At 52.2% G+C, this 21,591-nt stretch overlaps 1 protein-coding gene across 14 annotated transcripts in view; it reads left to right on the plus strand.

Moving 5' to 3' along the window:
- Window positions 1-21,591, plus strand: part of LOC123364843 — a 70,347-nt gene that overhangs the window by 25,718 nt on the left and 23,038 nt on the right. The window contains exons 1-8 of one of the 14 annotated variants that reach the window (XR_006577309.1): window positions 10,081-10,208; window positions 10,362-10,453; window positions 11,031-11,194; window positions 11,951-13,099; window positions 13,674-13,797; window positions 14,072-14,231; window positions 17,814-18,548; window positions 19,362-20,723. The exons of 1 other annotated variant lie outside the window; for it this stretch is intronic. Coding sequence is in view for 1 of the 13 variants with exons in the window: in XM_045007302.1 (XP_044863237.1) it covers window positions 8,166-8,322; window positions 8,436-8,438; window positions 9,540-9,660; window positions 10,086-10,182 (378 nt within the window). In the remaining 12 variants the exon portion in view is untranslated. Of the gene's footprint in view, window positions 1-8,165; window positions 8,323-8,435; window positions 8,439-9,539; window positions 9,661-10,080; window positions 10,209-10,361; window positions 11,543-11,950; window positions 13,100-13,673; window positions 13,798-14,071; window positions 14,232-17,813; window positions 18,549-19,361; window positions 20,724-21,591 lie in introns of those variants that run through there. 12 more of the 14 variants (XR_006577308.1, XR_006577310.1, XR_006577307.1 and 9 more) reach the window with 12 other exon arrangements.

Raw genomic sequence — 21,591 nt, forward strand, 5'->3', positions numbered from 1 at the left:
ATTCCTGTGATCTATCCCTGCCTCTGTGGAGTTTGTTGTGTGTTAGAATAGGAGTGAGCACTGGTGGCTTCTCTTTCTGGCTCTACCATCGCCTTGCTGTGTAGGCCTTTGGGTAGGTCACTTCCCTTCTCTGTACCTCAGGCTCCCAAGCTGTGCAATGGGAACAGGGACAGTTCTCCAACTCGGGCAGTCGTGATCCTGGGTGGGAAGGAGGATTCACCAAATGAACAAACTACCAAGGGCTTTTTAATCTAGCAGAGAAAGGCACAACAAGACCCCAGTGGCTGGAAACTGAAAAGAGACCAATTCATATTTGAAATAAGGCACAAATATTCAACAGTGAGGATGATTCACCAAGGGATCAAACTACCAAAGGAAGTGGTAGGAATTCTCCATCTCTTGATGTCTCCTAATGAAGACCAGGTGCCTTTCTGGACAGAATCTGGTCAAAAACTAGCTCCTGTGTTCTACAAGGGGCCTGTGATATGAATGGAGTCAGATTAGATGCTCTAATTGTCTCTTATGGCCATAAAGTCTGGTTATTTATGAAAAACTGAAGCCAACTCGCTTCCTAGAATGAACACTCCTTGAGTGGGTTGATCCACAAGGGGTAGGTCAAACATCCATTATGGCTGGCCAGGCCAGGGGCAGGACATCAGCCCTGAAGGGGAGGTGTGGGTGTGTCAGTGACATCACAAGGGCCTTTGGAAGGACCCCAGTCTATTGGGCAAAGGTGATGGGGAGGTGGTGACCTCACAGAGAGATGATATCAGCCAGGAAGGATAAGGGCAACCTCGGAGACCACTCTGGCTTTGCCTCAGCAGGTCTCCTTCTCGAGGTCTCTCCTTAAGAACTGAGAGAGAATTCTGGTTCACATACGTGAGCGCAAGGAGGAACCGCTTCGGAGTTTTCTCATTTCCTTTTATTGATTTTGCTAGAAAAGAGACATCGTTGTTTAGAAGGTAAGAGCCTCCTAGAGGTTTGGAACCTATTCAATCTCATCCCTCTGGTGCCAGTTGAATTCTAGGGGTGGAAAACACTAGCTTAAGGTGGCAGATTTTTTTTCTGCAGCTAGGATTTTGTTCCTTAGAATCACTGTGGACATTACGGTTTGTCCTTTTGGTTTTCCATTTTCCTCCATCCCTCCCCCCCTTTTTCTTTTACTCTTGCTTCTTTTGTCCTTTCCCCTGTTTCCCCTCCCACCATCAGGAACTCTGTGTGTGTGTGGAGTGGGGTGGGGTAGGGAGTTGCTCTCCATTTCTCATTGTGGACAGCCCTCACTAATTGTTGGGGCTGGAATAGTGCTCTGAGAGCGATCCCCTCTGGTGCCATCTTTGGACCATCTGGCGAGAACTCTGAACCTCCTGCCTCTCAGAGTCTCAGCACTGATTGGGAGAGCACGGGAATATTAAGAGGGAAGAGACTCAGATCCTTTTGTTCTCTATTAAGACCAAGCAAACAAATCCTAACCGATCATATATATGATTACTCTTCCTGCTTCTCTCCATTCGTTATCCGTGAACAGTTCATGATTCTCTCTCTAATGGTCTAATTCTTCCAAAATACTTACTGAATAATTAGGTTTTAATAAAACCATATGCAAATCCATGCTTCCAGGAACAAAGGAGTCTGGCATCATGGTCAGGGACTGTCCCCTGGAAAGCAGTGACTCAGAAAAGGAATTAGGGGCCATAGTGAACAAGCCACTCAACATGATCTGTCAATGTGAAGCTGTGGTCAAAAAGGTTAAAGCCATCTTTGGATGGATACAGTAGTGAGTATGGAAAGGGAGGTGATCCAGCACTGGTGAGACGGATGTTGGAATATTGAAACCAGTTCTTGTATCCACATCTTGAAAATTATGTTCAAAAACTGGAGGGGTGCAGAAAATACTCATATTTGAGTGATGGAGATGATGGCCTATAGTGAGACATTGAAAAAGCTCAATCTGTTTAATTTATACAAACGAAGATTGAGAGTGAGTTGCTTGACTCCCTGGAGAGAAAATGCTGAGTATGAAAGGGCTCTTTTATCTAGCATAGAAAGGCATAACAAGACCCCCCCGGCTGGAAGCAGAAATCAGCAAAATTCTCATTAGAATAAGACCCAGATTTGTTAGAGGGTGATTCATGATTGGAACAAACTACCAAGAGAACTCATGCATTCTCCATCTCTTGCTGTCTTCTAATGAAGACAAGATGTCTTTCTGGAAGATGCTGTAGTCCAAAAAAAAAAAGAAAAAAAAAGAAACCCCAAACCCCAGCTCTTCAGACATACAAGAGGCCTAGGACAAGCAGGGGATTAGATTAGATGCTCTAATCATCCCTTCTGACCACACAGTCTACTAATTTATGAAAACCTGGGTCTCTCATGGAGAGCAGCCTCTGATATTTTACTATGTAGCCTGCTTGATCCCCACAATGAAGAGTCATTTATTGGGGTGATTCAGGGGAAGCAGCTCAAAATCCGAAGGGGCTGCGCAGGGAAGGACATCAGCGCTGCAGGCAAAGGATGGGTTTGGCAGTGACATCACAGGAGCCTTTGGCAGGGCCTCAGGGTATTGGGCAAAGGTGGTGGGGAGGTGGGTGACCTCGCATGCCACCCTCACATGAGCCAGGTAGGACAGGGATGCAGGGCAGGGGCATCCTCGGAGACCCCTGTGACTTTTCTGTAGCAAGTCTCCTTCTCGAGATCTCTCCTTGAGGACTGAGAGGGAATTCAGGTACACATACGTGAGTGCGAGGAGGACCCTCTTCAGAGTTTTCTCCTTTCCTGTTCTAGCTCAATAGGTAAAACGTCTCTGTTTAGAAGGTAAGGGCCTCAGAGAGGTTTGGAACCTGTTCGGTATGAGCCATCTGGTGCCGGCTGAATTCCAGGCACAGCAAACACTAGATTGAGGTGGCAGAATTTTATTCCCTTTCCGTGGTGACCTGTGCCATTCTTTGGGCTCTCTGGTGAGAACTCTCAGCCTCCTGCTCCTCAGTCTCTACCCCGATTGGCTGAGCAGGGGGTTATTGACAGGGAGGAGACGTAGGTCTTTGTTGTTCTCTTTTAAGAGCAAGCGAGTAAGTCATAACTAATTATATGTTTCATGAATTTTGATGCTTCTCTCCATTAATTGTCTCTGAGCAGTACTAACATTCTAGTTCTTCTAAATTACTTGCTAAATTACCTCAGGTTCCCCTGCTGTCTAATGGGAACAGGGACAATTCTCAAACTCTGGGCAGTTGTGAGCCTGGGTTAGATAAGGGGAGTAAAAGCCCTTTGTGAAGGAGGAAGGGGAGTTTCTCGGTGTTTAGCACCAAGGAATTCTAAGCTTTGCTAAAATGTCTAGTCTGCGGAAACAAGAAGTGGATTCAGGGATATGAGTCCCACTCTTTTAGGTACCTGGGGTTCTTGGCCAGCAGGAGAGAAGAGGTTTCTGCCTCCATTTTTGTGGCCTTAACAAACCAGGTGCTGTGCCCCAGTTCTCGTCTGAGATCCCCCAAAAAGAACATCTTCCCATCCATTAACAAGACAGGACCTATCTTTAAAAGGGGACAAAAGAGAACCCTGGGACTTACAGACTAGCCAGCCTCACTTCCATACCTGGAAAGATACTGGAACACATTATTAAACCATCAATTTGTCAGCACCTACAGGATAATTTCTAGGACTAGTGAGCATGGATTTGTCAAGGACAAATCATTCCAAATCAATCCTATTTCCTTCTTTGACAGGGTTACGGGCCTAGTGGAGGTGGGTAAATAGTAGACGTGATCTATCTTGGTGTTAATAAGGCTTTTGACACAGTCCCATAGGACATTCTCACAAGCAAACTAGGGAAATGTGGTCTAGATGCAATTAGTATAATGTGGGTGCACAGCTGGTTGAAAGCCCGTACTCCAAGAGTCCAGCTGTGGGAGGGAGTGTGCAGCAGTAGTTAGTGAAGGGGCCTGGAAATAAGGACTGCTGGGCCCCATCCATGCCTCTGACACTTGGTGTGACCCTGAGGCAGTAGCTTCCCCTCCCCAGGCCCATTTCCCATCAGTAGGGTTGGGGTCCTGTCCCTACAGCCCAGGGCATTGGGAGGCTCCAGAAAGGTGTGTAAAGTGCCGGGATGTCAGGAGCTGAGAGGTGCTGTCACCCCCGCACTAGGGCAATGTTCTGCACCCACCTCTGCTGGCCGAGTTTCTCCATCCTGTGGCAATAAGACAGACTCTTGTTTTCACAGCCAGTCGATCTCCCAGTGTCATCACCCTGCCTGCTGGCTGGGCAGGGTAACTCCTCAGGTCACCACCCTCTCCAGCCTGCCTTGGGCTTGGGGAGTGAGGAGGAGGGCGAGGGACAGCTGGCGACCCTGAATATCCGCCATCCATCGCTCCATCACCTAGAGCAAGTGAGTGGCATTAGGGTTCCTCTGTGGTCTTCCCTGTCAGTCTGGGAAGAGGCAGAAAGAGGGGGAGAGAATCTCTCCTAAAGGAGACTGGATTTGCAAACCACCCCCCAGGAGTCCCCCCACTCTCAGACCGGGCAGAGGCTTCTCCAGAGCCGTCTCCAGTGTGTTTGGAAAGGTCCCAGCAATGGGGCTCTCAGCCCTTCCCTTGTGGGAGACTGTTCCCCAGGCTGAGGGCCAGACCTTGTGAGCTGCTGAGCATGGAAATCAGTGGGAAAGGAGAGGGCCCTGGGCTTGCTATGCCTAGGGACTTTGATGTGGGGAGTGGTTTCCTGGGAGAAGTCCAGACTCCTGGGTTCTGTTCCTTCTCTAGTCTGGGTGGGGAGTGGGGTGGGAGGAATGTGGCCTGGGATGGAAGGAGGGAGCTGCTTGTGCAAAGTGACCAATGATCTTTATGACTGACCCCAGTGATCGAAAAGGATGAGACTCCCTGGTTAGTGCAGCAACAGGGACGACGAGAAGGAACGTTGGGAGCAGATCATGCAAAGAGCTCCTGCCCGTGTGTGTAGCTTGCACTCCCTGCACCCCTGTGGGGGGAGGAGGAGCTGCTCTGACTGCAGCAGGGACGGGGAGGGACCGAAAAGTCCCGTTAGTGAGAGGCTGCCTTGACCCCAGACTCACGCCTGCTCCCCGCTCGGTTCCAGGATGGCCAGGCTCCTGAGGATGTTCAGGAAGAAGGCTCTGCAGGTTGCAGAGAGGGCAGGACACGCTGGAGCCGCACTGCTGCAAGGCAGCTGTGGTGGAGAGGATTGTGGTGAGTGAGACACGGCGCCTGGCAGCTGAAGGGAGGACAGAGACATGGAGGGGCAGGGGTCTCCCCATGCCAATGGATGGGGGATGACTGGTGCTGGAGGGGCAGCTGAGGGCAGGGATTCCTGGGGCTGAAGATTGGGGAGAAGAAACGAGATTGATTCTGAGCTTGGTCACAAGTGGGCAGGAATCAGAGGAGCGGGAGGCAGGTGGGGGGGATCCTGCTGGCTGTGTGGGGTGCTGGCTGGGTAATCTCCTCACTGGGAAGTGTCAGTGAGGCCCGAATTTCACATGCTCCTTTGTCTCCTTTGGGTCTCACAGGAGCTCATTGAGGAGCTGCCTGATAACTCTCCACCCGGCGGCGTCCTCGCTAACTCCCTGATTGCTGTGGGCAACCTCAGGTACTGAGACCCTCCCGCCCAGCACCCGTGAGGCCCGAATTTTCCCTAACCCCAGTGCTGCTCAGGCCCAGGGATGGGAGTCACTGGCTCTCCCACTCCCAGGTCACTTCCCAAGGGTGGCTCCTCTGGCACAGGTGATGCGGAGGTTCCCTCTCTCCCTGCTGCGCTGTTCTTTTCATTCCAGTAACATTGCAAAGGCTCTGGGGAGAGGCTCACTCCCAGGATCAGATACAGGAGGGGCAGCAGGGAACAGGCGCTATTCCTGCCCTGCCACTGTTCGTCTGGGAAACCTTGGCCTTATCATTCCCTGGCTCGGTGCCTCAGTTTCCATTCTTGCCAGCCTCTGCCTATTTCCCTGCAGTTTCATGTCCACGTTGGTGCCAGTCCCACCCCCGCACTGCACAGTCTAATGCCGGATCCTCTCTCTTGCCAGCACCATGACACCTGTCCTGGAGCCAGAGCTGCAGACGCACCTCCTGTGAGCTGCCCTGCATGCCGTTTTCACCCTAGGCACGGAGAAGGACACCACCCAAGTCCAGGTAGATCATGCTAAAGTCATGGATTGAAGAGCCAGCTGTCATCCTGCCACAAATCCTTGCTAATTGCCCGCAGTGGGATGTGAATGAGAGAGGCCAGGATATGTGTTTGGGGGTCTCACCAGTGCTTCCCAGAGACCCCTCTTCCCATCCTGTGGCAGCTGTAGCCCCAGTTTCCCTAACTCTGACCCATGGCTCTCCCTTGCTTTGCAGGATCTGCATAGAGTCTTGCCAGACCTCCTGGATGCCATGCTGGGGAACCTGCTTGCAGAGCCCCGAGACACCGACAGGCTCCACTACATCTTGGAAGTGAGCCCAATGAGAGGGGAGGTGGCAATTTTACCTTAACTCTTAGTTCCATTTTCCAGTCTGTCCTCCTAGCTGGGCCCCCAGTGGGCCGTCCTTGGTCAGGGCAGTCAGTGCAATGCAGTGTCAGCCCCTTCCTCCTGGAAGGACAGAGGAAGGAGCTGGGACTTCAAACCAGAGCTCTGCCTGGTTCTGTTGCGCACTAACTACAGGGACACTGGCTGGCTTGGGGATTGAGAGTCTGAACCCCTCCTGTGAGATCCAGAAGATGGTCCTCAGAGAAGAGGCACAGGCTCCTTCCTAGAGAAACAGCCTTTCTCTCTGATGGGCCCTGAGATTCCTGTGGGGATTGTGCTCACACTCAGTCCCTTCACCCAACCAAGGACTTGAGAGCCAGGGAGGCGGGAGGGGTCTGTCTCCTTCCTGGTGAGCTGTTCAGGAATCAGGAGTTCAGGGAGGATGGGACCAGCCCCGACACTGAGCATTGTCCCAATCTAGAGAGACAATGACAAGTTGTGACCTGCAGGATACAAGCATCGTCCTGGGGGCAACAATCCCCTTCTAAAGCTCTGTGATCAATGAATCAGATATTCCACCCCACACACAATGTCTCAGTCCCCTGGGGATGGGGAGGGTCTCATTAGCACAACACATGCACCTGCCCATTGATCCTGAGCTGCCTTCTTTCCCCACAGCACATGAACTACTGGATCGTCTCCAGGCTGTGGCAAGAGAGAACCAGGACCACTAGGAGCAGCACGGCCCTGCTCAGATCCACCATCACCCTCCCTGAATTTGACATAAGAGGCCTCTGACCCCAGCTTCCTGACTCCAGGCGTAGGTGGGATGGCTCCAACGTACTGAGCAGCTGGGGAAGCAAATCCTCATGGAGGGCCCTGCCCACATCCCTGTGCTCCATGATTCCTTGCGGGCAGAGAAAATTAAGGGTTTAGCTCTGCTCCTCTCCTCTAGCATCTCCTGCAGAGGGGCTGTGGGGAAGGAGAGTCCTGGCCAGGGGGGAACTGGGAACTGACAGGAAAATGCTGATGGAGTCCCCTCTCCCTCTCCCTTCCATTAGAACTCAGCAGAGTTCCCCAGGCTGGGTCACCATGTGGCACACCTGGCTCAGTTCCTCGGTGACCCAGGCAAGGACATCAGCCGGCAGGCCAGGGAGGGGGTTTACCGGCTCTTCCAGCTGCTGCTGCTGCACCAGAGGGGTAAGGAACCCAGCTGGGAAATGGCACCCAATAGAAGAATGAGACTGGGACCCCAACCAATTTCTGTCAGACTGACCCCGGCTGGAGGATGAGTCTCTCTCTGTCTCTTTCTGTGTTCTACACCCCTCCCCTGCAATCCTGTTGGGCCAGGCACACAGCGAGGACTCTGCCCACTGTGCAGCCACCAATGGGATTGGAAGGACACAAGCACTGCAACCGGAATGACAAGTGTGTGGTGTGTGTGTCTCTTTCCCAGGGCTGACCATCCATGAGGCTGAAGACCCGTGGTGCTGGGACTGGCACCAGGACAGCAGGCTCCTGGGCTACAGGATCACAGCCAGGGTGGGGGAGGTAAGGACACTCTGCTCCCAGGCCATGAGACAGCTCAGGGAGTGGGGGTGGCTGGGTCCCCTGCAGTGGCTGCCTCCTGTGGCCACTAGTAGGAGATGCCGTTCTAGCCCCAGGATTTGGAACCTGGCTCTGGGCAATCTGCTAATGCCTCATGTCCTGTTGGTTTTAGGTCTTTGGAAAATTCTTCTCGGAGGGGCAGAGAAGATTTTTCCTCCAGACGCACGGCAGTGCTGGCCATCCACGACCCCCTGCTGCTTGTCAGCCAGGCTGGGCTGCTCCTCGCCTGCTCCCTCCTGGGGGAAGCCCATCAGCTGATGGAGGACAAGGTAAACAGTGGGATTAGACACAGGAGATTGAAGCGGGGCCCAGGCCTCATTCCCATCCTATGGCCATTCGCTGGCCTGACAGCAAGGAGCCTGATGGGGAATGAGAGTGAGAGCAGGTGCTACTGGAAAAGGAGATGAATTCACCTCCATGAGCAGGAGGAAACTTGCTTGTCCCCTGAGCATCTCCAACCCAGTTCATTAGCAAGGCTAATTAATGACAAGCATTACATCATCACAGACTTATGTTCTTAGGACACTGTGCTATCGCTCCTGCAAAGGGCAGCAAAGTTCCCTCAGTGCCTTATGCGAGCCCCTCCTGTCCCACAGGGCTGCAGCCAGCTTCCAGTGGCCTAGGGGCCATGTCACCTGAGCCACCACCCAGAGTTGCTCCCATCACTGGCAGCCTGGGAGGCCAAGGACTGATGGGCAATGGCGACTGACCAGGCAGGGCTGAGGCACATGGGCAGAGGAAACTTGTCCTACTGCTGGCAGGGCTGGGCCCACTCTCGAGAGAACGGGAGGATTCAGTCAGCAGGGGCTGCCGACCTACCCCATTCACCAGGGCTGCCATCCTGCGGCTTCAGTATTAGTCACTGGGGTGACTTGGGGAAAGGTCTCAGCCTCCCCACACTCCACTTCACTGTTGCCAGAATCCCTCCTGTCCCATTACCTCCCACCCAGCCACGGGCGACTCTAGGCATTTTGTTGCCCCAAGCACAGCAGTCAGGCTGCGAATTCGATGGCAGCCTGCGGGAGGTCCGCTGAAGCCGCGGGACCAGCGGACCCTCCACAGGCATGCCGCCGAAGGCAGCCTTCCTGCCACCCTCGCAGCGACCGGCAGAGCACCCCACGTGGCTTGCCGCCCCAAGCACACGCTTGCCGTGCTGGTGCCTGGAGCCACCCCTGCACCCAGCCCCCTCTCTGCCCAACCTGGGTGGGGGTGCAGGAGGAGGTTCTGAGAACTTGAGCTGTGGATTGGAGGTGGAACAGCTGTCAGGGCACTGAGCGGGAGGTGGCAGGAGCTCACCCAACAAGGAGGGGGGTTGGCACTGGAGGTCACTAGATAGGACGACAAGACTCCATGCTGGGGGTGAATCCATCCCTCAGAGGTGGGCAGGTGCTGGGTGGAAATGCTGCTGCGTCCAGGTGCCCTTAATTCCCCCTGATTCCTCAGGGGAGTTTGAGTCTCTGACAGGGTTCTCGTTCCCCTGCTGGAGAAGGACGTCACGGCCAACGTGATGCGCCAGCTCCGCATCATCCGGCACTTGCGCCAGGTCCCCTAGGCGCTGCAGGGGCTGTGCCTGTGAAGAGTCCAGGAACTCCCGCTCCCTGCTGCAGATACTGCTCTGAAATGGGGCCCCCTGGCACTCACAGAAACTCTCTCCCCTCTCTGTGGAGCAGGGTCCTTCCCTCTGCCACTCAATTTCCTTCATCTGGGGCAGGAGCTCTTTCCCTCACTCCCATTCCCCTCCCCCCTTTCCTTGGCCTGACCCCCATCCCATTCCCTCTGCTCCCAGGCAGAGCTCTCCCTGCCCCATGTGGTGCAGAAGGGCCTTTGTGTCAGGGCCACAGTCCCTAGCCCCACTGAAGCTCGGAAAGCTCCACTTTTGAGGAGGTGGGGATGGGACAGAGACTCAGGGCCAGCTTCACCTCCTGCCATTTATTCTCCCCTTGGCCCTTCTATGGGGTCTCTGGGTGTGAAATGAATAGGAGCCGCCTTCTCAGCTATCTTCATGGCCCTGAGATCTGGCACAACCTCCCAGACAGGTGCATCTTGCAGCTGAGCCACCTCAGGGGGCAGTGGGGACAGGTCACCTCATCCCATCAAACCAAGCAGTGCTGGGTCTCAAAGAGGCTTAGATGGAAGAGCCCGCTCCCTCATGGAGGTAAGAGCCATTTACTCCTTGGGGCGTGTGGGTCTCTTGGGGGAGAAATGGGATCCCCGATGCATCGCTTGGCCGGGAGCTTCCCCTGTCCCTGGCTCCCAGCTCTGGGACAGAGATGTCTCCATCATTGTTCCATCCTGGTTTTGTTCCTAGGAAGGGGCTCCCCAGAGACGTGCTTAAACCTGAACTCCTGAGAGCGTTTCCAGCAGGACGCTCCTGCCCCTCGAGCATGAAGAGAACATCAGGTAATCTCGTTCACATGGTATCTCCGGTCTCCAGCTCCATTTCCTGCATCAGGGCAAACAAGCCCATCAGCTCCCAGAATCCCAACTTTTTGACCTCCTTCCACTCAGCAGTGGGGTTTCTCCACCCCTCTCACCACACCTGTCAGCCTCTGAATGATGAAAGGCCTGAATGTCAGAGTCAACAGAACAAGCAAACTCCAGTTCCAGGCAGTAGGGCCTGTGTGTACTCAGCCCCTCTGGAAACCAGGTCTGAAATGAGGAGTAAGGACCCCAGCCCAGTAACAGTAGGAATGGGCAGAGCAGGCCTGTACCAGGATGCTTTCCCCTGGGCTGCACAGCCGGGGGCTTAGCCAAGCTGATTACAGAATGAGCCCTAACTGAGAGGCACCATGTACCTCCCCCTAAAGAGCCAGACTTCAGTGGTTATCCGTGAGGGTCAATGGAAGTCTTGGTTGCTGAAGGAAGTTCTGTCCTCCCAAGTGGGTGTATCGAGGGAGCGAGCTGGTCACTGGATTTCCCACTTCAGTTCCAGGGACTGGTTAAGCAGCCAAAGCAGGTCTAGGGGTTTCTCCAGCAGCTCCTAGAAAACCAACAGAAGCAGAAGGAAGTGCAGGCGGAGCTACAGACACAGCAGGAGGAATACCTGTGAGAGATCCTGCAAAGGGAAATCAACCCAGGGTCTGCTATCCCCATGGACAAAAAGAGCAGATGCGGAGAGCATGCCTGGGCTGTGCTGAGAAGGTTAGCCCAGGAGAGCAGGGCATGGGAAAGTGTACAAGCGTCGCCTAATGCCAAGATGGGGGACAAGAGTTCTTTGTTTTGGGTGCAGAGAACAGGCCATATCAAAACACAGGCCTGCTTAGGAAATTGCTGAGTCGCAAAACGAGGGGCCAGGGCCCCAAGAAGTTAGAAAGAAAGGAGAAGGTGTCCTCTGGCACAAACCCACGTGAGGAAGACAACGTGGAAGTGGCAGGGATGGCCGTAGACCTTGCAGATTCTCCACCAACACACCCTGTCAGGTGCTGCAGGGAGGTGAAGGATGAAATGGTTGGCACAGAGATGAAGCAGACTGAAGTAGGGACAAACACAAGGGTGGAGCAGTCCATGGTGGGTTCTCAGACTCTGACGGAAAAGGTTTGGGGGGATGCAGCGGCAGTAGCAAAAAGGCTGCAGAAGAAGCTAAAGGCTTCAGAATAGGCTCTGCAAGCAGCTGTTAATGAGACTGAGTGGCTGCAGGAAGAGCGTTGGGATACTGCAGAAGGGAAGGATTGCCTCTTAATTCTGGTGAGCGAGCTGGCAGGGGAGCTGGAGACACTGTGCGTGCAGCCTGTACAAGGGTAGGACTGGTTCTCCCATGGTCTCTAAGGAAGGGGACATACAAGGCCATAGAAAGGGCTACCAAGGCCAGCAAGGGCAGGCCGAGCCAAAGCCAGGCTGAGGAAGAGCCCCCAAGGGGACGGAAGACCTTGTTTCTGTTAGACATTTTTGGACTTTTAGTTTGGGATGAGCGTGACCCAGGAAGGAGTGGACTAAAAGACGGTCACCTTGCTGAAGGGCTGAGTTCCCAGCCAATAAATTGCCAGAGCGACTATCGGCGAGGGTGCTAGCCCAGCAAGAAAGCTGTGACACCAGGCCTGGCCAGAAAGGGGCACCTGTCAGTGAGTGAACTCTGTTACAAGCCTGCTTCCATTATGGTATTGGAGAGTGGTGGGAATGGCCTATGGGAAAGGATGGCTGGAGTGGTCATACAGAAGGGGCAGCAGGGTCCAGTGATGAGAGCAGGGAACGGGTTGTACTGCAGCCCTGCCACTGAGTGGTAACGTGATCCTGTCCAGGTCACTCTCCCACCTGGTGCCTCACTCTCTCTAGCTTTGAAATGGGGATCATCCTGACCCACATTAAGAAAGTGTTTGATCCTCTGCTCTTGCTTCCCAAATCCCTGCCCTCCTTGCCCCACACAGGTCTCTGCCCTGTTCCTCAAACCTCCATGCCCATATTAGTGCCTGTGTCTCCCCCCAACTGCAAGGTCTCATGTACAGTCTCCCGCCAGCAAACTGAAGCTGCCCCTAGATCCAGAACAGGAATCACAGTTCCTGTGCACTGCCCTGAATGGAGTATAGACCCTGGGCATGGAGAAGGCCAACAGCCACTTCCAGGTAGATCATCAACCTACTCCTCTGTCCCAGGAGCAGGAAGGCCTCTGGTCCTTGCTCTCTTCGGTAGCTGGAACTGCTAAGTTGGGGGTGTGGTGGGTGCAGATGGGAACAGGCCACAGGATTAATCAAGTGTCAGGGAGAGACTCCCCCTCTGTGGGAGATGATGTTATGCCTCTGTGGGGAACCCCTTCCTTGCGGATGCTGTGCTTCGGTTCCTGGACTCTGCCAGGAAGCCCAGATCCCATCCCTAGCAGCTTGGCTGTTCCCTACCCTGCTGTGCACCAGACCCTCTGCAGAGAGCTGCTCTGGGCAAGGACTGAGGAGCCAGCTGTCACCCTGGCAGGTGTAGCCCCAGATTCTATAACCCTGACACTTGATCTCCCTCCGCTGGCAGGCTCTGAGCAAGGCCTCCCCAGATATCATGGATGAGGAGCTCTAGATCCTGCTGACAGCAACCCCCAGCACAGACAAACTCCAGCACATCTTGGAGGTGAGCAGAATGGGGAGGGCCAACTGGGGTTTTACCTTAGCCCTGGGGACTCCTAAAAAGAAAAGACTGGGAAATCCAAGTTTCTATTGGATTCCTCCGAGTATGCATTGGTGATATAAACTCACTGGGTGACCTTGGGGTTAACTTACTTCCCCCTTATGGCAAAACCTGGTCAAAAACTAGCTCCTGTGCTCTACAAGGGTCCTGTGATATGCATGGGGTCAGATTAGATGCTCTGATTGTCTCTTCTGGACATAGAGTCTGGTAATTTATGAAAAACAGTAGCCAATTTACTTCCGAGAATGAGCACTCATTGAGTGGGTTGATCCACAAGGGGTAGGTCAAACATGCAATATGGCTGGCCAGGCCAGGGGCAGGACATTAGCCCTGAAGGGGAGGGGTGGGTGTGTCAGTGACATCACAAGGACCTTTGGCAGGACCCCAGTCTATTGGGCAAAGGTGGTGGGGAGGTGGTGACCTCACAGAGATTATATCAGCCAGGAAGGACAGGGGCACAGGATGGGGCAATATCAGAGACCCCTCTGGTTTTTCCTGAGCAAGTCTCATTTTCAAGGTCTCTCCTTGAAGACTGAGAGAGAATTCTGGTTCACATACGTGAGCACAAGGAGGAACCACTTTGGAGTTTTCTCCTTTCCTTTTACTGATTTTGCTAGAAAAGAGACATCGCTGTTTAGAAGGTAAGAGCCTCCCAGATGCTTGGAACCTGTTCAGTCTCATCCATCTGGTGCCAGTGGAATTCTAGGGGTGGAAAGCACTAGCTTAAGGTGGCAGAATTTTATTCCCCACGTAGGATTTTGTCCCTTAGAATCACTGGGGAAATTAGGCTTTGACCTTTTGGTTTTCCATTTTCCTCCATCCCTCCCTCCTTTCTCTTCTTCTCTTGCTTCTTTTGTCCTTTCCCCTGTTTCTCCTCCCACCATCTGTGTGTGTGTGTGTGTGTGTGTGTGGTAGGCAGCTGCTCTCCACTTCTCATTATGGGAACCCCTCACAAAGAGTTGGGGCTGGAATAGTGCTCTGAGCGCAATCCCCTCTGGTGGTGACCTGGGCCATCTTTGGACCATCTGGCGAGAACTCTGAACCTCCTGTCTCTCAGAGTCTCAGCACTGATTGGGTAAGCACGGGAGGAGACTCGGGTCCTTTTGTTCTCTATTAAGACCAAGCAAACAAATCCTAACCGATCATATATTTGATTACTCTTCCTGCTTCACTCCATTCGTTGTCCATGAACAGTTCAGGATTCTCTCTCTAATGGTCTAATTCTTCCAAAATACTAACTGAATAATTAGGTTTTAATAAAGCCATATGGAAACCCATGCTTCCAGGAACAAAGGAGTCTGGCCTCACGGTCAGGGACTGTCCACTGGAAAGCAGTGACTCTGAAAAGGATTTAGGGGCCATAGTGAACAAGCCGCTCAACATGATCTGTCCATGTGAAGCTGTGGTCAAAAAGGTTAAAGCCATCCTTGGATGGATAGAGTAGTGAGTATGGAAAGGGAGGTGATCCAGCACTGGTGAGACTTATGTGGGAATATTGAAGCCAGTTCTTGTGTCCACATCTTGAAAATTATGTTAAAAAACTGGAGGGGGTGCAGAAAGGGCTCTTTTGTCTAGCAGAAAAAGGCATAAGACGACCCCCCCGGCTGGAAGCAGAAATCAGAATAATTCTCAGAATAAGACCCAGATTTGTTAGAGGGTGATTCATGATTGGAACAAACTACCAAGAGAACTCATGCATTCTCCATCTCTTGCTGTCTTCTAATGAAGACAAGATGTCTTTCTGGAAGATGCTGTAGCCCAAAAAAAAAAAAAGAAACCCCAAACCCCAGCTCTTCTGACATACAAGAGGCCTAGGATAAGCAGGGGATTAGATTAGATGCTCTAATCGTCCCTTCTGGCCACATAGTCTTCTAATTTATGAAAACCGGGGTCTCTCATGGAGAGCAGCCTCTGATATTTTACTATGTAGCCTGCTTGATCCCCACAATGAAGAGTCATTTAGTGGGGTGATTCAGGGGAAGCAGCTCAAAATCCGAAGGGGCTGGCCAGGGAAGGACATCAGTGCTGCAGGGAAAGGATGGGTTTGGCAGTGACATCACAGGAGCATTTGGCAGGGCCTCAGGGTATTGGGCAAAGGTGGTGGGGAAGTGAAGACCTCACATGACACTGTGACATCAGCCAAGTAGGACAGGGATGCAGGGCAGGGGCAACCTCAGAGATCCCTGTGACTTTTCTGTATCAAGTCTCCTTCTCGAGATCTCTCCTTGAGGACTGAGAGAGAATTCATGTACACATACGTGAGTGCGAGGAGGACCCTTTTCGGAGTTTTCTCCTTTCCTTTTCTAGCTAAATAGGTAAAACGTCTCTGTTTAGAAGGTAAGGGCCTCAGAGAGGTTTGGAACCTATTCGGTGTGATCCATCTGGTGCCGGCTGAATTCCAGGCACAGCAAACACTAGATTGAGATGCCAGAATTTTATTCCCTTTTCTTGGTGACCTGTGCCATTCTTTGGGCTCTCTGGTGAGAACCCTCAGCCTCCTGCTCCTCAGTCTCTACCCCGATTGGCTGAGCAGGGGGTTATTGACAGGGAGGAGACGTAGGTCTTTGTTGTTCTCTTTTAAGAGCAAGCGAGTAAGTCATAACTAATTATATGTTTCATGAATTTTGATGCTTCTCTCCATTAATTGTCTCTGAGCAGTACTAACATTCTAGTTCTTCTAAATTACTTGCTAAATTACCTCAGGTTCCCCTGCTGTCTAATGGGAACAGGGACAATTCTCAAACTCTGGGCAGTTGTGAGCCTGGGTTAGATAAGGGGAGTAAAAGCCCTTTGTGAAGGAGGAAGGGGAGTTTCTCGGTGTTTAGCACCAAGGAATTCTAAGCTTTGCTAAAATGTCTAGTCTGCGGAAACAAGAAATGGTCGGGGCCGAATTTTAACCATTGTCTTTTTTTAAAGCCTATTCAGGGATATGAGTCCCACTCTTTTAGGTACCTGGGGTTCTTGGCCAGCAGGAGAGAAGAGGTTCCTGCCTCCATTTTGTGGCCTTAACAAACCAGGTGCTGTACCCCAGTTCTCGTCTGAGATCCCCCAAAAAGAACATCTTCCCATCCATTAACAAGTCAGGGCCTTCTTTTAACAGGGGACAAAAGAGAACCCTGGGACTTACAGACTAGCTAGCCTCACTTCCATACCTGGAAAGATACTGGAACACATTATTAAACCATATCAAAACACAGGCCTGCTTAGGAAATTGCTGAATGGCAAAACAGGGGGCCAGGGCCCCAAGAAGTTAGAAAGAAAGGAGAAGATGTCCTCTGGCACAAACCCATGTGAGGCAGGCAACGTGGAAGTGGCAGGGATGTCCGTGGACCTTGCAGACCCTCCACCAACACACCCTGTCGGGTGCTGCAGGGAGGTGAAGGATGAAATGGTTGGCACAGAGATGAAACAGACTGAAGTAGGGACAAACACAAGGGTGGAGCAGTCCATGGTGGGTCCTCAGACCCTGACGGAAAAGGTTTTGGGGGATGCAGCGGCAGTAGGAAAAAGGCTACAGAAGAAGCTAAAGGCTTGCCTCTTAATTCTGGTGAGTGAGCTGGCAGGGGAGCTGGGGACACTGTGCGTGCAGGCTGTACAAGGGTAGGACTGGTTCTCCCATGGTCTCTAAGGAAGGGGATGTACAAGGCCATAGAAAGGACTACCAGGGCCAATAAGGGCAGGCCGAGCCAAAGCCAGGCTGAGGAAGAGCCCCCAAAGGGACGGAAGACCTTGTTTCTGTTAAAGCAGCTGGAGCCCCAGGCCCTTTAAAGTGCCTCCAGAGCCCCTCTGCCAGAGCTCTGGGGAAGTGGCAGCAGGGCTCGGGCGTCGATTAAAAGGGCTGGGCTCCTGCTGCAGCTACTGCCCTGGGTCCTTTAAATCATTCCCGGAGCCCTGGGGTAGCGGTGGCAGGTCTCTGGCAGCTATTTAAAAGATCCAGGGCTGCAGCAGCCACTACCACCCTGGCCCTTAAAATAGCCGCCGGAGCCCCGCCACCGTCTCCCCAGGGCTCCGGCAGCAGGGCTCCGGGGATGATTTAAAGGGTCCGGGGCTCCAGTAGCCGCTACCACCCCAGGCCCTTTAAATCATCCCCAGAGCCTGCTGGAGCCTTGGGATAGCGGTGACGGTGCTCAGGCAGCGATTTAAGGGGCCAGGGGCTCCCGGCTGCCACTACTGCAGCAGAGCCCTAGGCCCTTTAAAGCTCCATCAGAGGCCGGGGCCCCCTCCAATGGTGATTTAAAAGGCCTCTGCAGCTGGTAGCTCTAGGGGTGATTTAAAGGGCCAGGGGCTCCTAGCTGCTGCTACCGCAGCCCCAGCCCTGGGCCCTTTAAATCCTGATTTTAAAGTGCCTGGGGTTTAAAGGCCACGCCTCTTCTAGTTTAGGCCCCGCTCCCTCCTAAGGACTCCGGAGTACCAGTCAGTCCTTTAAGTTACTTTCACCCCTGGCTGCCTGAGAGCCATTGGGCCACCCGTGGTCAGGGCAGTCAGTGCAGAGCAGTGTTTAACCAGTTGCCAACCCATGAGAGGACTTTATGATGTACCTGTATGGCACAATAATTCTGCATTGAATCAGTTGATTCAATTGCTTATTCTTTGGGGTTCAGACCCTCTGTTCTCCCCCTGGGGTGACAGAACCCTGATTGTCACATCTGTCTTTCAGGCTCTGTCCCAGCTTCTCACAGAGATGTATCCTGCAGCCAGCCCAGCTCAGGGAGCAGTGGGGACAGGTGATCTCCTCCTGTCAAACCAAGCAACATGGGTCTCATTGAGGCTCAGATGGAAGATCCCATGCATCTCCTGGAGGTAAGAACTGTTCACTCTTCCTGCCACTTGGGGCTTTTGCAACAAACAGGGGTCTCCTGCTACATATCCTGGTTGGGAGCTTTTGCTATCCTTGGATCCCAGCCCTGGTACAGAGACCTATTTCTCATCATGATATTCTCAGAGGATGCGTCCAGGATCCTGGAGACTGTTTCCTGCAGGAGGTTTGAGCGGGGAGAAATCACTCATTGTCACGACCCCAGGGGCCTTCAACCCAGGTCTGCAGGGTTCATGGAAGCAGCCGCACTCCAACCCTCCACTTGGAAGCCTGCTGAAAATTGCTTACCTAGGACCCATGAAGTTCAGCCCCAGTCTGAGGCTCCACTCCTGAGGTCCTATTGGAGGAGTCCCAGAGAAGCTAATTGGCCCTCTGGCCCTGCTTAAGGCAGCAGCAGGAAAAGGAAGCTGACTGAACACCAGGGCTGCTCCCTGTTCTGGACCGTGTGCTGCCGGTTTCTGCTGCTGCTCCCCTGGCTTGATTTCCTGGCATCTGATTTGTGGTTGTGATTGCAAGTTTGTCTTGTGCTTCTGATCTTCCAGTATCCTGACCCAGCTGACTCTCGACTCCTGTCATGTGAGTGTGGACTCTGGCTCTGACCAGTAGGTCTGGCAGCCCTTGACCCAGCCGTGACATTGACTTTTGTACAATTTTTCCAGTGCCCTTTTCTGCTCTCCAGCAAGAGACGCCAGTACCTTGGCTCCTGTCAAAGTTAGACTCAGGACTCACAGTTTGTCAGACCACTCTGTTTTATTAGCAGAGCGCTCTGCTAATAACACCCAGATAGTTTGTGTCTTGCATGGTGCTCACATTATCTTATTTATACAGATAAAAGGGTGAGCACTTAACAAGATAACAAAGGAAGCAGAATCTGATAAGTTTACCTGGGCTAGACATGCATATCTTATTTCCTTACTAACTGTTACCGATCTTCTGTTAATGTTTCACCATTAGCACCCTTGTTTATGCCTAATGTTTCTTTTCCTGGCACCTGTATTTCAACATTTCTCATTTCTGCTTAAAGGTACATACAACATTTCTTTAATCCATTCTTATTTTTACAATATAATTCATTCTACTTTCACACTCCCAAAGTCCTGGTTGCCTGCCATTCAAGGGCTGAGGGGTAGTGCTTGTATTGCCCTCACCCCCACCCCAGCTGCTTTTCCTATGGGAATTTCCCTAGAGCAGAGGAGAAATCTCCTCTTCTCTTAGGATCAGTCCCAGCAGTAATTCCACCCACCCAGGCCTCAGCTCAGCTACTTTGTTTACCTGGGATCATGGACCACTTTTGAAGCCCTTAGCATGTGGGTGGAGGTGGGAGCAAAGGCTGAAGCTCCAGCAGTTTCCACCAAAGAACACCACCTTGTCTTTCTATGGTCCGACTAGGGCTCACCATCCATCTTGGAGCTGAACACCAGATGGGAGCTGATAGATTGTCCTTGGTGGGCCATGTTCTTGTGTGTGATGGAGCTGTGTGCCAGAGAGGGCCAGAAGCAGATGCACCACACATGGCCAGGACTGGGCTAAACAGCCTGTAATGCCAGGTGAGTCAAACCATGGCCACATACAGATACCTTGGGCATCCATGGGGACTGAATGTGGGCACTTCGCTGCCAAGAGCACAACTCACTCCATTATGATAGTGACCCCTACCAGCCCCTCTGAGGGGGTCATTATTAACTCTGTTACCTGGCGCACAGGGATGGAAAGCAACTGGCTGCAAGGTTACACACAACATCACTGCCAGAGGCAGGAAGGAACCATGGTACTGATACCAGTCCAGCTCCAACCACTAGACTCCACCCACTTCCAAAGCCAGAGAACCCCAGGAGCCCTGACTCTGACAGCTAGGCCTTAAATGACAAGACCAACCTCCCTCCCCCTCAGGAATCCGTAGACGGGACCATCTGCTAAGCTCCCCTTTGCAATGGCACTGCCAGAGACCATTGCTAGTGGGTGCCAAGTAACTGAGCAGGGAACTCCTTTGAGAGACTCCTAGAGACTTGCAGGTGTTTCACTGTGACCCTCTGGGAACCGTGGAAAGAAAGCTGCATTGAAGAGACTCTCCTGCTCTAGCAAAGGGTTTCTATTCTCCTAGAGAGTCAGCCAGTGAGGCCAGTTTGCAGAATGTGGAAGAGCCGTTTGGTGATGGGTTGGGGGATTCACCATGTAGGTGGCAGCAGCTGCAGTGCCTGGGGTCCCCATGGGCCAAGGCTCCATTCCTGACACACCAGGCTAATCTCCCACTGCTCTCAGGGGGATTTGGCTTTAGCTTCTGGGCCTGCGTGCCTAGAGAGAAGACTCAGGTACTTCCATCAAACTGCTCAATGGCAAATGCAGCCATCCACAGAAGTGAAGAATGGAAGCGAAAGAGCAAAGCTGGACCATCCACTGAGCTGCTGCAATCAAGTGAGCTGAGCTGGGGAGAGAAGAGGGAGAACTCGAAGGTGGCTGGCGGCTGCAGGGAGGAAAAGCAGTTTGGGAGCCAGGAGAATAGAAATAAATAGTTAATGATGAATACTGCAGGCTTTGTGATGTGTGGTGAAGGGTTAACAGTGGGTCTCTTTACTATCACACTAAACTTTAAAATAGCTGTGTACGATAAAATAGCTGTGTACTATAAAGCTAAGAGGTCACTTAGGGCTTGAAGTCCCAGATTCTGTCACTATTGCCTGCTTCTACCAGCTGATCTCAACCCACCAAATCCCTGAGGTGGTAGCAGTAATGATCTCCTGTCCTCTTTTTCTGGACTAGCCACCAGAAAAAGGACATGATACACGTGGCCAAGGAAATAGAGAGTCATGGGGGTCACTTGCAGTGTTGCCTGGTAATATGGCTCTTATGGGGGAGCACGGTTGGATTACAGAACCTCCCCCCCCTTGGGAGCTGCCACCCGATGTGCCAAGACTACTTTCACCCCTGCCTTCCCTGCCAGCTCGGGGGCCCAGCACCCTGTCTTGCGGAGCCAGACATTTCTGTCTGCTCCAACAAAGCCCCAGGGTCTGAATTACTTGCCCCAAATCTGCAGGTTTACCTGAAAGAAGCTAACAGAAGTGTTCTTGTTTTTAACACCCAGATGCCCAACTTCCAATGGGGTTTAAACCCAGATAAATCCGTTTTACCCTGAATAAAGCTTATACAGGGTAAACCCATAAATTGTTCACCCTCTATAACACTGATATGGAGAGATGCACAGTTGTTTGCTCCCCCAGGTATTAATACTTACTCTGAGTTAATTAACAAGTAAAAAGTGATTTTATTAAATACAGAAAGTAGGATTTAAGTGGTTCCAAGTAGTGACAGACAGAACAAAGTAAGTCACCAAGCAAAGTAACATAAAACGCACAAATGTATGTCTAATCAAACTGAATACAGATAATCTCACCCTCAGAGATGCTTCAGTAAGTTTTTTCCTCAGACTGGACACCTTCCAGGCCTGGGCACAATTCTTTCCCCTGGTACAGCTCTTGTTTCAGCTCAGGTGGTAGCTAGGGGATTCTTCATGATGGCTCCTCTCCTCCCTTTGTTCTGTTCCACCCCTTTATATATTTTTTGCATAAGGCGGGAATCCTTTGTCCCTCTCTGTGTTCCCACCCCTCCTTCTCAATGGAAAGAC

The sequence above is a fragment of the Mauremys mutica genome, chromosome 2 (genome assembly GCF_020497125.1).
Source record: "Mauremys mutica isolate MM-2020 ecotype Southern chromosome 2, ASM2049712v1, whole genome shotgun sequence".
In the NCBI taxonomy this organism is placed as follows: Eukaryota; Metazoa; Chordata; order Testudines; family Geoemydidae; genus Mauremys; species Mauremys mutica.